The sequence below is a fragment of the Rhincodon typus genome, chromosome 3, assembly GCF_021869965.1.
Source record: "Rhincodon typus isolate 14 chromosome 3, sRhiTyp1.1, whole genome shotgun sequence".
Lineage (NCBI taxonomy): Eukaryota > Metazoa > Chordata > Chondrichthyes > Orectolobiformes > Rhincodontidae > Rhincodon > Rhincodon typus.
Window position 1 is genome coordinate 105,009,069 of NC_063334.1, and position 16,511 is coordinate 105,025,579.

Sequence of the window (16,511 nt, forward strand, 5' to 3'; positions counted from 1 at the left end):
ATATCTACCATAACCTTTACAGTGAAAATAAGCATTTTAGCCTGAAGAATATAATGAAGCCTAAGTTTGAATTAAGTAGTCTACAGTTGTGTCCACAGATTAGAGAAAAGATGGAGGACCACTTGGCTAAATGCTAATGGAAGGATCCCCATTATATTTTATAAGATAACTCTTAGGGTGAGGTGGAGGGAGTCAAGTAGATGTAAAACAGGATTCACAGCATATGTAGCTTATAAACTAAAGTATGAAGGGCGTAGTACCACACTCGATTTCTTTAGGTATTTTTTAAATGTATAGTAAGGTTTATTTTTGTTTAATACATGAAATCTTGTGCCCTCATTCTAACAGTTAATTAGTGGATATTTTGCTTTAAATTTGAATGGTTTTTAATAGAATTGTAACAAAACACAGACTACAAAGACTAGAACAGATTCTGTGATGTTCTGAAATCTTTCTATGTGTCTTAGTCTTGTTCATCACCAATCCCTGGTGCGGACAGGATGACACTGCTTACAAAAACACCCAAATTCTAGGAGGATTGGGCAAAGAGAACATTAATTACATCCTCAGCTGGCTTTGATCCATCAAGGAGGAAGAAGTCAATGGAGTTCCACAGATTGCCATCTCTTGCCTTTTTCCTAACCCTGCCATGCTATTAGAGATGATGAATACGAACACACTCCTGCCTAGGAACTGATTCTGTCCCAGCTGAAGGTTACAAAGTTGGAGATCAATGCCTGGTCAAAAGAAATGACTGAACTATTTTTATCCATGTAAGAACAGTGTTCAGGCACCAACCTTCTTCTGCATGTTTTTCGGCACCATGATATCTGATATCTTCCATACTGGTGATTCTGGTAAAGAAATCAGATATCAAGTGGGGGCAGAGCTGCTGAAACATGAAATGATTCCAGACCGATGACTGCATTATCCTCCAGGTCATAGCTTAAGGTGTAGAGCATGGATTTGTTCTTACATGCTACAACAACTATGACCTTAAGATTAGCATGTAGAAAACTGAAGAATTGCACTAATCTGCTGTTGAAACCACCTTGAGCCCAAAATTTCGGTCCATGACCATGACCTGTTAGCAGTGCAGATGTTCACTCACCTCATCAATACATACTCTCTTGAGCTATCTATAATGACGAGAAAATAAATGTAAGGAATTGTTAATGTAAATACAGCCTTCAGTAAACTTGAACCGCACACTGGCAGTGAAGAGGATTCAGTCTGCCTAAATAAAGTGAACATCTATAGAACAATAGTCCTTGCTCACTCTATGAATGTGATACTTGGACATTGTAACAGTGTCATGCCGAGGACCTCAACAACGTTCACATGAGCTATATTCAGATACTTCTGAAGATCAGATGGCAGCGTAAAACACCAGACTCAGTGGCTTGCCTGAGCTGGGCTGCCTAGCATATGCACCACATGGAGACATTTGGATTAATTGGGCTTGTCACAGGGAACATAGGAATTAGGAGCAGGAGGTGGCAATTCATGGCTGATCTTATCCTGGTCTGAACTCCACTTTCCTGCCTGCTCCCTACAGTCCTTTATCCCACTTTTCATCAGAAACGTATCTATTTCTTTCTTGAATCTGTTGATTAATTCTGCCTGCACTGCATTCTGGGGCAGTGAGTTCCACAGATTTACAACCCTCCGAGAGAAGTATTTTTTCCTCGTCTCAGTTTTGAACCTACCTCCTCTCACGATCTATAACCTCTCATAGGCTGTCCCACAAGGGTGACCATCTGTTCAATGTCCACCTTATCAAACCCCTTTAGCATTTGATATAACTCCAATCAGCTCCCCCTCATTCTTCTTAACTCCAAGGCTATTTAGCAGCTCCTCATTCAACAGCCCTTTCATCCCTGGAACCTTGTCTAAACTGCCTCCAATGCCACCGTATCCTTAAGTAAGAAGACCAAAACTGGATATAATATTCCAGATGTGGTCTCACCAACACCTGATATAATTATAACAACAATTTGTTGCTTTTATAATCCAGCCCTTTTGCAATAAATGACAAGATTCCATTTGACTTTCTTATTATTTGCTGCACCTGCATGCCCACTTTCTGCAATTCATACACAAAGACACCCAGATTTTAGCTGTCGGGTTTATGTTCTGCATCAAATCAGCATCTGGAGATCCATTATGACCAAATGTTTTTTGTGCTGCTTCACACATGATTGAGCTTGGCAACATCCAAGCTTCATTGAAACTGGCAATGAAGCTTCCTGGTGAACCTTTGGTGGGGTAGCAATGTTTCCGTGGGTGCAGTGAGTGCTGGTATAGGGCATTATTCTATGTGCAAGGGATGTTGATACCTAATGCAAATGTTTGGAAGTTTGGATCTTTTGAGGACACTTCTTCATTCTACAGTTAATAGGAGAATTAAGAGGGGCAGCATGGTGGTTCAGTGGTTAGCACTGCTGCCTCACAGCGCCAGGGACTCTTATTCGATTTCACCCACGGGTGACTATCCATGTGGAATTTTCACAACCTCCCAGTGTCTGCATGGGTTTCGTCCAGGGATGTGTTGGTTAGCTGGATTTGCCTTGGGAAATGCAGGGTTACAGGATAAGGTAGGTGGGTGGGTCTGGGTGAAATGCTCTTCAGAGAGTCATTGTGGACTTGATGGGCTGAATGGCCTGCTTCCACACTGTAGGGATTCTACATCCCTCTGCACTGACGCACTTTGAATCTACTTCCCAGTTAAATAATAATTTGCCCTTTTCCCAGCCAAAATGGACAACCTTGCACTTATTTACATTAAACTTCACCTGCCAGATTCTGACCCATTCTCCTAGCCTATTAATGACTGTCTGTAAACTCTTTATCTCCTCATCACTGCCTGCTTTTCCACCTACTTTAGTATTATCCACGAACTTTGCTATGTTACACTATGTCCTTGCTCGCAGATCATTCTTATACATTGTAAATAGTTGTGGCCTGAGAACTGAACCCTGTGGCACCTCAATAGTTTACCATCCAGAGAAGGACAAATTTATCCCAACCCTCTGCTTTCTGTCAGTCAGCCAATCCTCCATCCAAGCCAATACTCTACCTTTAACCTCCAGAGATCTAACCTTCTGGATTAGAATGTCTAACATTCTCTTACCAAATCAATCTTTTAGAGAGAACTGGAGTCCAAGTACAATGAAAGGATGCTCTGAGTCTTCCCTTATGATTTTTGAGATTGACCTAATGTTCTGGGAGAAACTCACTCAAGATTGCTGCATCTGGCAAAAGCAACTGAAAAAAAGTGACCTCCTTTGAAAGCAAACATACATCAGAGGCAAGAGAAAACTTGAGGAGAGATGATGCTGAGTCAGAAATTCGAAGGTGGTGCACACAGGAAAGTGGTTTGAGACCACAACTAGATCAGCCATGTTTTTATTCAATGACAGAGCAGCCTTGAGAGGATGAATGGCCAACTCCTATATTCCTACGCTTCTGGAAAATTTAGTCATCTGAAGTATTCAGTCTTAATTGCATAACATTCTGGCTGAAGATTGGCCACAGGACTCATTTTCATACTTACTGGAGGCTGACCGAACACCTCAGATGAAACACGTTGGTATCTTCTCTTCAGAGGATGACAAAGATATTTCAATCTGCTGCAGTAGTTGAAATAGAGTCCTTTAAAAACTGCACCCTGATTTGGATCCACTACACCAAATTACACAACTTTATAAGAAATTTACAAGCACTACTACTCAAATTGATTTGAAAATATACCAAATTGACTCAGCAGTCTGTGCAAAAGTTTCACCGGCCTGTATAAATGATGTGACTCATGGAAGTTTGTCATTATATTGTTATCTGATGGCATGGGCACAGAATTAACATCTTACGAAGTTTCCCTGCTCCCAACTATCAATTTAAAAAGATCTAGCGCAGATGCCAGTTACTACTTCATAGAGGTGAGAATGAAAAGAGCATAAGTGTTACCCTAGAATTCTTTTTATCACTAAAATGAAAGTACTGTAGTACTGGAAACTTGTCATGAAAACAAAGTGCTGGATGCACCATACAGATCAAAGAGTTCTGATGAAAGATCTTGAAGCATTAAATATGTTCCTTCTCCAGTGACTACCTGAATATTTCCTGCGTTTCCTTTTATTTTGCGCTCACTTTCACACAGTGTGGCAATGGTGGAAATCTGGCACCAAGTTACTTGCTAAGTTAGGAAATTGTGCGCTTTGGAGATGAATTCAAGAAAAAGAGAATAAAGATTACCTCTTTCCCTAGAAGAAATAAGTTGCAATTCTGATATATTCATATATTATAATTTCAGTATTGCAATGGTGACTTTGAAGATACATTATGTTCACTCAATGTAGGCAAATTCACAGGTCAAAACATCACAACCACAAACATTCACTCCCTCTACCACTGACGCACAGTAGTGGCAGTGTGTGCCATCTATAAAATGCACTGCAGAAATTCACCAAGGCCCCCCTCCATAACGGCATTGTGGCTGTTGTTTACACCAAATAGGCTGCAGTGGTTCAAGAAGGCAGCTCACCAGCATCTTAAAGAGCAACTAGCGATATACAATAAATGCTGGCTCAGCCAGTGAAGCCCACATCCTATTAAGGAATAAAAAAAATTAGATTAATACAAAATCGACATTTTGAAGTTGAGTCATTGAACTGTGTTACTGTCTTTACCTATGCTGCCAGACCTGCTGAGTTTCTTTAGCAGCAGAAACAGTGCTGAGAGAGAAACAATAAAAACAGTTTGGAGATAGCAAAAACTGCAGATGCTGGAGTCAGAGTCAACACAGTGTGGAGCTGGAGGAACACAGGTCAAGCAGCATCAGAGGAGTAGGAAAGTCAATGTTTCAGATCGGGACCCTTCTTCAGAGTTTTCTGTTTTTATTTCCGACCTCCAGTATTTTGCCTTTATTCTTTCAAACAGATTTTTTCTGCCTGTGTACACTTCAGAGGTACCATAGATCATCAATAGCTATATATGTAGAAATTGATTCTAATTCAATCTGCCTAGTTTCCAAATGAAAATGATCATGTTACTTTGTTCGAAAATCATTTACCTTTGTGCTATTTCCTATTTAAACTGTACAATTCTGTGGCAGGTAAGACTGTTAAAAGCAGGCAGTGAACTCTTGACGTTATGGAAGTTGAGATCCTAAGGAGCTGAAGCAAGGAAACTGGCACAGTATTCCTGCCAAGCTCAAGCTAGTCTGCAATTAAATCACAGAATAGTTATGGTGCAAAAGTATGCTGTTCTGCTCATTGTCTCTGCAAAAGCTGTTTGAATGAGATTTATAACTTGGTGCCATTCTCCTGCCTTTTCTTCATAACCCCAGATATTGTTTCTATTTAAATAGTCATCCAGTGCTCCTTTGAATGCCTCCATTGAACTTGTCTGCAACACACTTCCACACCGTGCATTTCAGACCCTAACTACTCGCCATGTGGAAAAGTTTGTTCTCACATCACGTTTTCTTCTGTTGCAACTTACCTTGTATCTGCACTGTCTTGTCCTCAGTTGTTTTACAAGAGGGAACGCTTTCTCACTATGTTGCGTGTTCAGTCCATTCGGGATTTTGAATAGTTGCATCAGATCTCCTCTTTGAGGAAAATAGCCCCAAATTCTTCAATGTATTGTCATAACTGAAGTTTCTTACCCCTAGAATCATTCTTGGAAAACTCTTCCGCACTATCTCCAAAGTGTTCACATCCTTCCTTGCAGTTTTGGTCTCCTTTTTTGAGGAAGGATGTTCTTGCCACAGAGGAGTGAAGGTTTGCCAAGTCGATTCCTGAGGTGGCAGTATGAGGAGAGATTGAGTCAGTTAGGATTATATTCACTGGAGTTTAGAAGAATGGCAGGGTTTGGGGGGGCGGGGGTGGGGTTGTGGTTGTGGGTCGATTCTCATAGGAAGCTTTAAAATTCTAGCAAGATAGGTTAGATACAGGAAGGATGTTCCTGATGGTGGGGGAGTCCAGAATCAGGGTTATAGTTTAAGGATAGGGTAAACCTTTCAGAACTGAGATGAGGAAAACTTTCTTCATCTAGAGAGTGTGGGCCTGTGGAATTGATTCCCCAGAAAATTGTCAAGGCCAAAACATTTCTTTCCAACAAGGAGCTAAATATTGCTCTTGTGGCTAAAGTGATCAAGGAGTATGGGTGGAGGGTGGGGTTCAGGTATTGAGCTCAATGATCAGCTCATAACAAACAGAGCAGGGTTAACAACTCACACAGCCTCGTCCTGCTGCTACCTTCTATTTTTCATAAATGTGTTCAGAACTGTACACAGTACTCGAGCTGAGGTCTAACTCTTCTTTTATACAAGTTCAACATAACCTCCTTGTTCACACCTTCAATTACCCAGGATAAATAAAGCCAGAATACTGCATGCTTTATTTACTGCTCAATCTACCTGTGCTGTCACATTTAATAACTTAAGCACATACAAATTCAAGCTTCTCTGCTCCTGCACACCCATTATTTTATACTGTATCTCTACAATCTACCAAAATGTATCTCTTAACTCTTCTCCACTTTGAACTTCATCAGTCACCTAACTGTCCATTCCAAAATAATTGGTTGCCCCAAATCCCAACCCCTGGGAAAGTCCACAACAGATCTTCCTCCAGCATGAAAAATATCCATTCACCATTACTCTTTGTTTCCTATCTTTAGCCAGTACGGTATCCATGGTGCTACTGTCTCATTTATTCCATGAGCTACCAGTTACGGTGTGGTGCTGTATCAGATACCTTTTGGAAGTCCATAATTGTCATAGAGTCATACAGCACTGAAACAGACCCTTTAGTCTGCACTGAACATAATCTCAAACTAAACTAGTCCCACCTACCTACTCCTGGCCCATATCCCTCCAAACTTTTCCTATTCATAATCATATATTCACTTTAACAGTATTACTCTAATCGTACTCCGCCTGTTCTCTGCTCAGAAACTCCGGCAAGTTAAACCTTATATGCCCTTAAGCAATCTGTGCTGTCTGTTCCTAATTAACCTACATTTTTTTCATGCGACTATTCCAAATAATCATTTCAGAAGTTTCCCTACCATGGAAGTTAAATTGACTGGTCAGTATTTACTGGGCTGATTCCTCACTGCCTTTTATGAACAAGGTATCAATCACATCTGCAATTCTCCAGCTTGCAGGAGAAGACTAGTTAACTCTAAGACTTTCATTCTGTGGCAAGGACATCCAGAGTGCTCTTCCAAGCCCTACAAGGGAAGTCAGAGTGTCCCTTTTCACAAACCTTCTGGTTGTGGCTTACTTAGTTACCAACAAGGGTGTAACTACTAATCAAACGTCCTTTGCCTCCTGATGGGCAGTTGCTTTCTCTAACACAGTTGACTGATAGTGGTGCGTATAGATAAGACTTGAAAATTACAATACCCAGGACAACAAGCAACTTTCAAACATGGTCCTTCTCCATGTACTTAAGACCCACATGGAATCAAAATTGAACACAATGTTTGAAACCATGCTAACATCACTTTGCATTTGTCACATTTACTGATATAAACCAGAATACTAACCTAATTGGGAATTATCTATGAATGAAGTGTTAACACTAAAAGCAGCTCCTCCCAAACACCTATATTTACAAAATTCAACCAGGCAAGGAAGTTCTTTAGAAATATAGAAACTAGTTGCCTCATCTTCAAATGCTGGATTGCCAGAGCTCAGGCTCTGGGTCACAGTTTAGACATCAGAGATTAGGAAAACGGAGTTCCACAGTCTGCCACAATAATGCTTTACTGAGTCTGGAAATTCAAGCTTGTTTTTCAATTAAATAATCTTTTTATTTTCTTGCAGTGTTTAATTACATTGCTTTTTATGCCAGGCTTTGGGTATGGAATACATGAACAGAATCATAAACTCTGAAGATCCAAGAGCACAACACTTGAAATTTGCAGCATATTACAACTTGGGTAGAGCTTCTTTCGAAGGATTTGGCACCCAGCAGAGCGATGCAGAAGCTGAAAGGTTCATAAAGTTTTTCTTTCTTACCATCCTGTGTGACTCAGAATAACAGCACTGGCCACAATTCAAAAAGTACTTAATTGGTTGTAATATGCTTTGAGACATCCAGTGATAGTGAAAAGCACTTCATAAACGTAAGTTTTATTTTAAAACCGTTACTGCGCACTTTTTTTTTGTTTTTACAGACTATGGCTTCTTGCTGCAGATGATGGTAATCCAAAAGCGAGTGTGAAAGCCCAAACTATTCTAGGACTGTTTTACTCTAGACCTGAGTCACAGGATTTGCAAAAGGTACAAGAGAAAATACGGGGATCTCTATATTAAATGCACAGTATAATCAAGATTAATATGAAAGCATTTACTATGCTTTTTACTATACAATAAAGCAGCTAGACAAAAAATTGCAGTTTCTGTAGCTCGTGATGAAAAACTGCACCCATTGCTCATTCATCTTACCTCACCTCATCAGAATTTCCACCCGTCAAATGTACCTTTCACCCTATTCCCACATCTACAGACTATATTCCAAATTCACTCACACATGACACTCACCCAAAGTTCTTAAACAATCTATACTACCTTCCCAGTGTGCTCACATATATACGTGCACGCTTGCCATTCAAACCTTTCCCTCGCTTTTTCAACACTTTCTTTTCCTATTTGAAATCTTCCTACCCATCCCTTGGAACTAATCTGCAATAACTAACCTGTCTCCTCCATTGCCTAATCTTAGCTACCATCTGATATTCAGCCCAAATAATGCATTTTATTACTCAATCACCATCCATACTCTCAGAATCATAGCAGGTTCACAGCAAAGAATGAGGTCACTTCACCCATCGTAACAGTCCTGGCCAAGAAATGAGCCCCCAAGCTTAATCCCACTATCCAGCATTTGGTCTGTTGCCTTCCAGGGTATGCCATTTGAGGCGCATATCTTTCAGAAGAATTGAGGTTGCCTACCTCTACAGTTTTTTTTCAGACAAAGAATTCCATACCATTACTACCCTCGAAATGAAAATGATCTTCATCATCTCCCCTCTAATCTTTCTTACCGATCATTTTAAGTCTACCATCTTTGTCACTGACCTCCCTGCTAAGGTAAATAGGCCTTTTCAATCCATTCTATCCAGGCCCCTCACAACTTTGTACATTTTGATCAAATTTCCTCTCAGCCTCCTCTGTTCCAAAGAGTATTAGCCCAGTGTATCCAACTTTTCCTCATAGCCACAATTGCTCTAGTGCAATTTCTGTAATGAGGTGACCAAACCTCCACAAAGTTCTAATTCCACTTATCATTAACATACCTGTAACTCCACTCTTTCTTTCTGCAATCTCTTTTAATGTTCACAATCACTCCACCACTTAATTTAAACCCCTACCTTCTCCTCAATAAGGTACAGATTAAAATTTAAACTTCAACATTTCACAATCTTCGACTAAAATGTTCTACATAAATTTCGTGCCCAAACCTTCTGCCTCATGACACTGCTGAGCAGTCACCAACATAGTGAAAACCTTTCCTAGGCACACAAACTAGCAGACAAATATAAAGTGTTACAAATATTTATAAAATTTATCTTTCCTTCAAAATACACTTCATATTAATTACATCCTTTATACAAAAATGTTAATTACATTATATGCATTTCCAGTGCACAGTCTTCTGCACTGATTTTTATGAATGAGACATCCTAGTCACACTGGCCATGATTTCCCAATATTTCCCAGAATGTAAAACACAGAAATTGGCTATTTGGTCCAATGGGTCTATGGCAGTGTTTACTCTCTACAATTCTAATTACCTCTTCCCAGAAATTAATCAGGATTAAGAACACACTGTTGAAGAAAATATAGAGTCTCCCTTTCCCTCCAGCCACTGATGAGTGATTTCACTGCAGTAGAAAGTCCCTGTCCAGTGGCTGTACTGCTTTTTCTAAAATGTGAAAATGCAAAAATGAATTACAGAGCAATACATTCAGTGGAAAATATTAATGAGTGTTATTAAGAATTAATCAGAACTGCAACGCCTAAAACTGAATAAGTTGTTTACATTTTAAGACTGCAGTTTTTGCGGCTGAGGATCACCTTGGTTTATCACAAAATTTAAGTTTGCGACAACCTGTACCATGTTTTAATCTAACAGTTGTGCTATTATGTGCTTCCATTCTTTTAGGCATTCTTTTGGCATTCTGAAGCCTGTGGCAATGGAAGTCTAGAGTCCCAAGGTGTATTGGGTTTGTTGTACCTCACTGGGCAAGGTATCCGTAAGGACGCACAGTCGGCATGGAATTGCCTGAAGGAAGCATCAAGCAGAGGCAATGTTTATGCTCAGGGTCACCTAATTGCTTATTTCTACAGTCGTAAGCTGTACTATAATACTGTCAATCTTGCTCAAAGGTAACGGAAATGATCTAACTAACCTTTCGTCAACATAACCCCATAGAAATCTAATCATGCCTAGAGAGAACCAAACCGATAACCAATCAGAAAAAGCTAATGAGCCATGAACAGTTCCACTTCCCTGACTAAAGCAGCACAAAATAATGTATAGAAAATGGAATTTATAAATGTTCAGAAGATCATAATGCAGCAACAGTTTATGTCAAAGCCATGAACATACAACATTGTTTGAAGTATGTTTCCTTTATATGTATATAAAGTTTTAACTTTTCCAATTTTGACAGACAAATATAATCCTTACAGGAGGAAGGGTCACCGGACCAGAAACGTTATCTCTGTTTTTTCCTTCACAGATGCTGCCAGACCTGCTGAGCTTTTCCAGCAACTTTGTTTTTGTTCCTGATTTACAGCATCCGCAGTTCTTTCGGTTTTATTAAATATAATCCTTAGTTGTCCATGATAGCAACTAAGTCTGCTCATGGCACATACTATATATAAATACAATATATAATGAACAAAAGTTGGGTGCATACTTGCTGTTAAGGCTCTGCCCATATTGGTCTCATGGGAGTTTGCTTCACTGTGCTTGTTTTATCAGGGTACTTAATGCATTTGATTCTTGTTGATTAATTCAGTCTAATTGTTTAATAAAAGGCAGAGACACATTATGACCATGAGCTAGGAGCAGGATTCTGCCATTTGGCCCCTTGAGCATGCTTCGTTATTGCTAAAATAATACAGATACAAAAAAATGTCATCCTTGATTCTGAGAGACTGCGTAATGTGTTAAAATTGGCACAACCAAAACCAAGGTGTGCAGCCACCCATCCTGTGCATATAGACCCAGAATGCAACAATGAATGGAGCAGCAGCACTTTGGAATAGATATACTTAAATTGCTGTGGAGGGTGTGGTGCAAGAATTTCAATGATGTGAAAGCAGATTTGTCCCAGATAAACTAGAATCAAAGACTGATCAGAACTTGGACTTAATGTGTACTATGAGGAAGATAGTGATTAGCCTTAAGAGTACATAGATAAGATGGTGGAATTGGCATGCACATGGAAGTGAAGGGTGAAATGATTCCTTTGTTTTTTCTATCAAAATGTAAGATGATACAAAATAAAGGATAAAATGTAACTGAAGAGAATTTACTGGATTTACATTTAGGATCTTGTGGTGTAGTGATGGCATCCCATCTGCCCCAGATGTGTGAGATAACAAGTCCAAACAGGTTAATTAAAATAATTAGAATCCCATGGAAGTGCAACAGACAACCAGGATATATGCTTATAAACCATTAAATATGGCAGGTTTAGTTGAGAATAAAGGCATATGGGATGCTTTATAAATAGAAGTATTGAATACATGAGTAAAGAAATTACAACGAACATTCATAAAACATTGTTTGACCTTAACTGGAGTATTGTGCCCAAACCAAGGCACCACATTATAGTAATCACATAAAGGGAAGCAGAACAGATTTACAGTAATGGTTTTGGAATGTCGACCTTCAGTTATACTGATAAATTAGAGAACTTGGGACTATTCTCCTTAGGGAATGTTGACATTTGATGGAAGTTATAAAAATTATGAGCCTGAAGACAGTATGCAGGGAGAACACCAAAAAACACAACTTGAAGAGGACTGGCAAAGAACCAAGAGCAACGTGAGGAAAACCTTTTTTTTTAGAAAAAAAGCATAAGTAATTAGAATCTGGAATGCACTGCTCAGAATGTAGAAGATGGAGATTCAGTCTTCAGCCTTCCTACAGGCAATTGGATTATTACATGAAGGAAAGAACAGGTAGGGGAGTAGTGCTAACTGATACTCTAGCAGAAAGCAGTTATGGACATAAAGGACTGAATAGCAGCAACCATACTGACACACAGATTTGAATTTTTCCTACAGTCAATGAGTTGCTTTTGCTTTTTTTAAAAAATTCATTGCCCATTCCTAATTCCCCAAAGAGCAGTCAAGAGTCAACCATATTGTTGCAGGTCCTTCTCTTTTTAATTCACTTGTGGGATGTAGGTGTCACTGGCTGGTCAGCATTTATTGGCCATCCCTAGTTGCCCTTGAGAAGTTGGTGGTCAGCTGGCTTCTTTTCCACATGCTGCAGGTTTACCCACAATGCCCTTAGGGAGGGAATTCCAGGATTTTGACCAAGTGACAGTGAAGGACACATTTCCAGATCAGAATGGTGAATGGCTTGGAGGAAAACTTGCAGGTGATAGTGTTCCCATTCATTTGCTGCTCTTGTCCTTCTAGATGGAAGTGCTGTGGGTTTTGAAGGTGCTGTGTAATGAATTTCTGCAGTGCATCTAGCAGATAATATACACTGCTGCAATTGAGCATAAGTGGTAGAGCGAGTGCATGTTTGTGGATGTGGTGCCAGTCAAGCAGGTTGCTTTGTCCTGTATCATGTCAAACTTCTTGAGTGTTGTTAGAGTTGCACTCATTCAGGCAACTGGAAAATACTCTATCACACTCCTGACATGTGCCTTGTAGATGGTGGACATGCTTTGAGGAGGTAGGAGGTGAGTTACTCGCTGCAATATCCCTAGCCTTATACCTGGTCTTGTAGCCACTGTGTTTTGGCGAGTCCAGTTGAGTTTCTGGTCAATGGTAACCGCAGGATATTGATAGTGGAGGATTCAGTAATGGTAACACTATTTAATTTCAAGGGGTGGTGGTTAGATGGTCTCTTATTCTAAATGGTCATTGCCTGGCATTTGTGTGGTGTGCGTGTTACTTGCCATTTTGTCAGCCCAAGTCTGGATATTGTCCAAATCTTGTTGCATTTGAACACAGATTGGTTCAGTATCTGAGGAGTCACAAAGGGTGCTTTGTGCAGTCATTGGTGAACATCCCCACTTCTGACCTTATGATGGAGAATAGGTTGTTGATGAAGCAGCTGAAGATGGTTTAGCTTAGGACACCCTGAGGAACTCCTGCCGTGATATCTCAAAGCTGACCTCCAACAACCACAACAATCTTCCTATGTGCCAACATAGAACATAGGACAGTACAGCACAGTACAGGCCCTTCAGCCCATGATGTTGTGCCAGTTACGACTCCAACCAGCAGAGAGTTTTCCCCCTGATACTCATTGATGCCACACTCAGTCAAATGCAGTCTTGACATCAAGGATTGACATTCTCATCTCACCTCTGCAATTCAGCTCTTTTGTCCATGTTTGAACCAAGGCTGTAATGAGGTCAGGAGCTGAGTGGGCCTGGCAGAACCCAAACTGAGCATTACTTAACAGGTTATTGCTGAGTAGGTGCTGCTTGATAGCACTGTTGATGACACTGTCCATCACATTACTGGTGATCAAGAATAGACTGATGGGCTGGTAATTGGCCAGTTTAGATTTGTCCTACTTTTTGTGTACAAGAGATCCTTGAGCAATTTTCCACACTTTCGGGTAGATGCCAGTGTTGTACTGGAAGAGCCTAGCTACAAGAGCAGCAAGTTCAGAAGCACAAGTCTTCAGTACTATTGCCAGTATGTTGTCAGAGCCCATAGCCTTTGCAGAATCTAGTCCTATAACTGTTTCTTCAAATTATGTGGAGTGAATTGAATTGGCTAAAGACTGGTATTTGTAATGCTTCAACCACTGGGAGGGAGCAAAATGGATCTTACACTCAACACTTCTGGTTGAAGATTGCTGCAAATGCTTCAGCCTTATCTTTTGCACTGATGTGCTGGGCTCTTCCATCATTGAGGATGGGGATATTGGTGGAACCTTCACCTCCAGTGAGTTGTTTAATTGTCCACCACCATTCACAACTGGATGTGGTGGAACTGCAGAGCTAAGATCTGATCCATTGGTTTTGGGATCACTTAGCTCTGTCTATCACTTACCACATACGCTGTTTGGCACACAAATAGTCCTGTTTGTTAACTTCACTAGGTTGATACTTCATTTTTAGATAAGCCTGAAGCTGGGCCTGGCAAGCCCTCCTGCACTCTCCATTGAACCAGGGTTGATTCCCTGGCTTGACGGCAATGGTCAAATGGGGGAATATGCCAAGTCATGAGCTTACAGATTGTGCTGGAGCACAATTCTGCTAGATCTGTTTGAAGTTTGACCCATTTAGCATGGTGATAGTGCCACACCATGAAGGGCATTCTCAATGTGAAACTGGGACTGTGCTATGGTCACTGTTACCGATACTGTCATGGACAGATGCATCTGCAGTTTGGTAAGGTTGAGGTCAAGCACGTTTTTCCCTCTTGTTGGTTCCCTCGCTCCCTGTCACAGACCCAGTCTAGTGGCTGCATCCTTTAGGATCTGACCAGCTTAATCAATAGTGCTGCTACCAAGCCACCCATTGGTGGTGGACATTGAAATCCATCACCCAGAGTACATTTTGTGGTCGGCTACCCTTACCGCTTCCTCCAAATGTTTTTCAACATGGAGCACAGATTCATCCAGCCAAATGGAGCATCATAGTCATTAGGCCTATGTTTCCTTGCCCATGTTCAACCTGAAGCCATGAAACATTAGGGGTCTGGAGTCACATGTAGACCAGATCAGGTAAGGATGACGGTTTCCTACCGGAAAGGACATTAGTAAAACAAATGGTATTTTCCTGACCATGGTTTCATGGATTATTTTACATGGACTCTTAATCCAGATTTGTTTGAAATTCCACATTCTGCCATGGCAGGATCCCCAGAACATTACTTGGATCTCTGGCTTAACAGACTAGGCCATCATTTCCTCTTCAGATCTTGAACATTTCCTATGGCAACATATTCATATATTAATTAAACAATGTAAGGCTGAGTGGCTAGAATTTGTTTAATCGTCAATATAATTAGCACCACCTTCTGTTGGGGGTGTTACAAGATTTATCCAGTTACCAACTATTTGAGATTTCTACTTAATTAAAACATTTAGTGCACTATTTATTGTTCCTGTCATAACCGTTTTTCCAAACTCATTTGTCTCAAATTTAAACCAGAGTTGCTGAATATGACAATATCCCTCGAATAGCAGAAGAAACTGACTGTCTGCCAGCTTACATAGCAAAGGGTATCGCCATGGCTGCTTTCTACTACGCCAGATGTCTACAGTTGGGCTTAGGGACACAACAAAATCAGATGGAAGCCAGAAAGTACTACTGCAAGGTAGGTTCAGAAAGGATTACAAATGCACATCACAAATTTAATCTCATAGAATCAGAGATTATAGAAGAACCCCTTTGGCTCCTGAGTCTGCACCAACAAACTACTACTCTTAATCTACACCAGTCCCACTTTCCAGACTTGACCCATAACTTTGAATGTTTTCACATTTTAAGTGCTTGTTCAAGTACTTTTTGAAGGTTGTAAAGTTTCCTTCCTCAACTACCCTCCCAGGCAATGCATTCCAGATTCCCACTACCTTCTGAGTGAAAAGTGTTTTCTTCAAATCCACTCTAAACCTTCACTTTAAAGTTGTTAGTAACCCTTCAACCAGGGGGGACTGCTGCTTTTTCTGTCCACACCCTTCAAATCTTATACTCACCAGGCAGGTCTCCTCTGAGCCTTCTCTGCTATAGTAAACAACCAGAACTTATCCAGCCTCTCTTCATAGCAAAACAGCTCTATCCCAGGCAACATCTTGGTCAACTTCCTCTGCACTGTCTCCAGTACAATCACATCTTTCCTATAGTGAAGTGACCAGAACTGTACACAGTACTCCAGCTGTGGCCTAAATAAAATCCTGTACAGTTCCGACACACCCTGCCTGCTCTTATGCCTTCTGAACCTGGTCCTGAAATTTCAGAATTTACTGAACATAGAGATGTGAATCACTTCATTTTATGACATATCCTGCACAATTCCAGGCTGCTTCAATGTTAATCTGTCCCACAAATGAAGCATAAAGCTTTTACTTATTGTTTTGGCGAATGTCTGTCTTTTAGTTGTAATTAGGACTTTTCTGTAAGAGCCAAAATAGACAATATACAGCATAACTAATTAATTTCCATGAAAAGCAGATATTTATCAAACCAACATGTTAACTGAGGGAGGATAGAATGCTAATGACTTCTCAATGTACTAAATTATACTCTTCAGCAACTTCCCAACAACTTAACACAAACAG

The 16,511-nt window shown here is 40.3% G+C and overlaps 1 protein-coding gene across 1 annotated transcript in view; it reads left to right on the plus strand.

Annotated features, from left to right (window-relative positions):
* LOC109912201 (LRP2 binding protein) overlaps positions 1 to 16,511 on the plus strand; it is a 31,856-nt gene that overhangs the window by 14,497 nt on the left and 848 nt on the right. The window contains exons 5-8 of the mRNA XM_048594944.1: positions 7,866 to 8,008; positions 8,191 to 8,296; positions 10,182 to 10,405; positions 15,385 to 15,550. Of these exons, the coding sequence (XP_048450901.1) occupies positions 7,866 to 8,008; positions 8,191 to 8,296; positions 10,182 to 10,405; positions 15,385 to 15,550 (639 nt within the window). The remainder of the gene's footprint in view (positions 1 to 7,865; positions 8,009 to 8,190; positions 8,297 to 10,181; positions 10,406 to 15,384; positions 15,551 to 16,511) is intronic.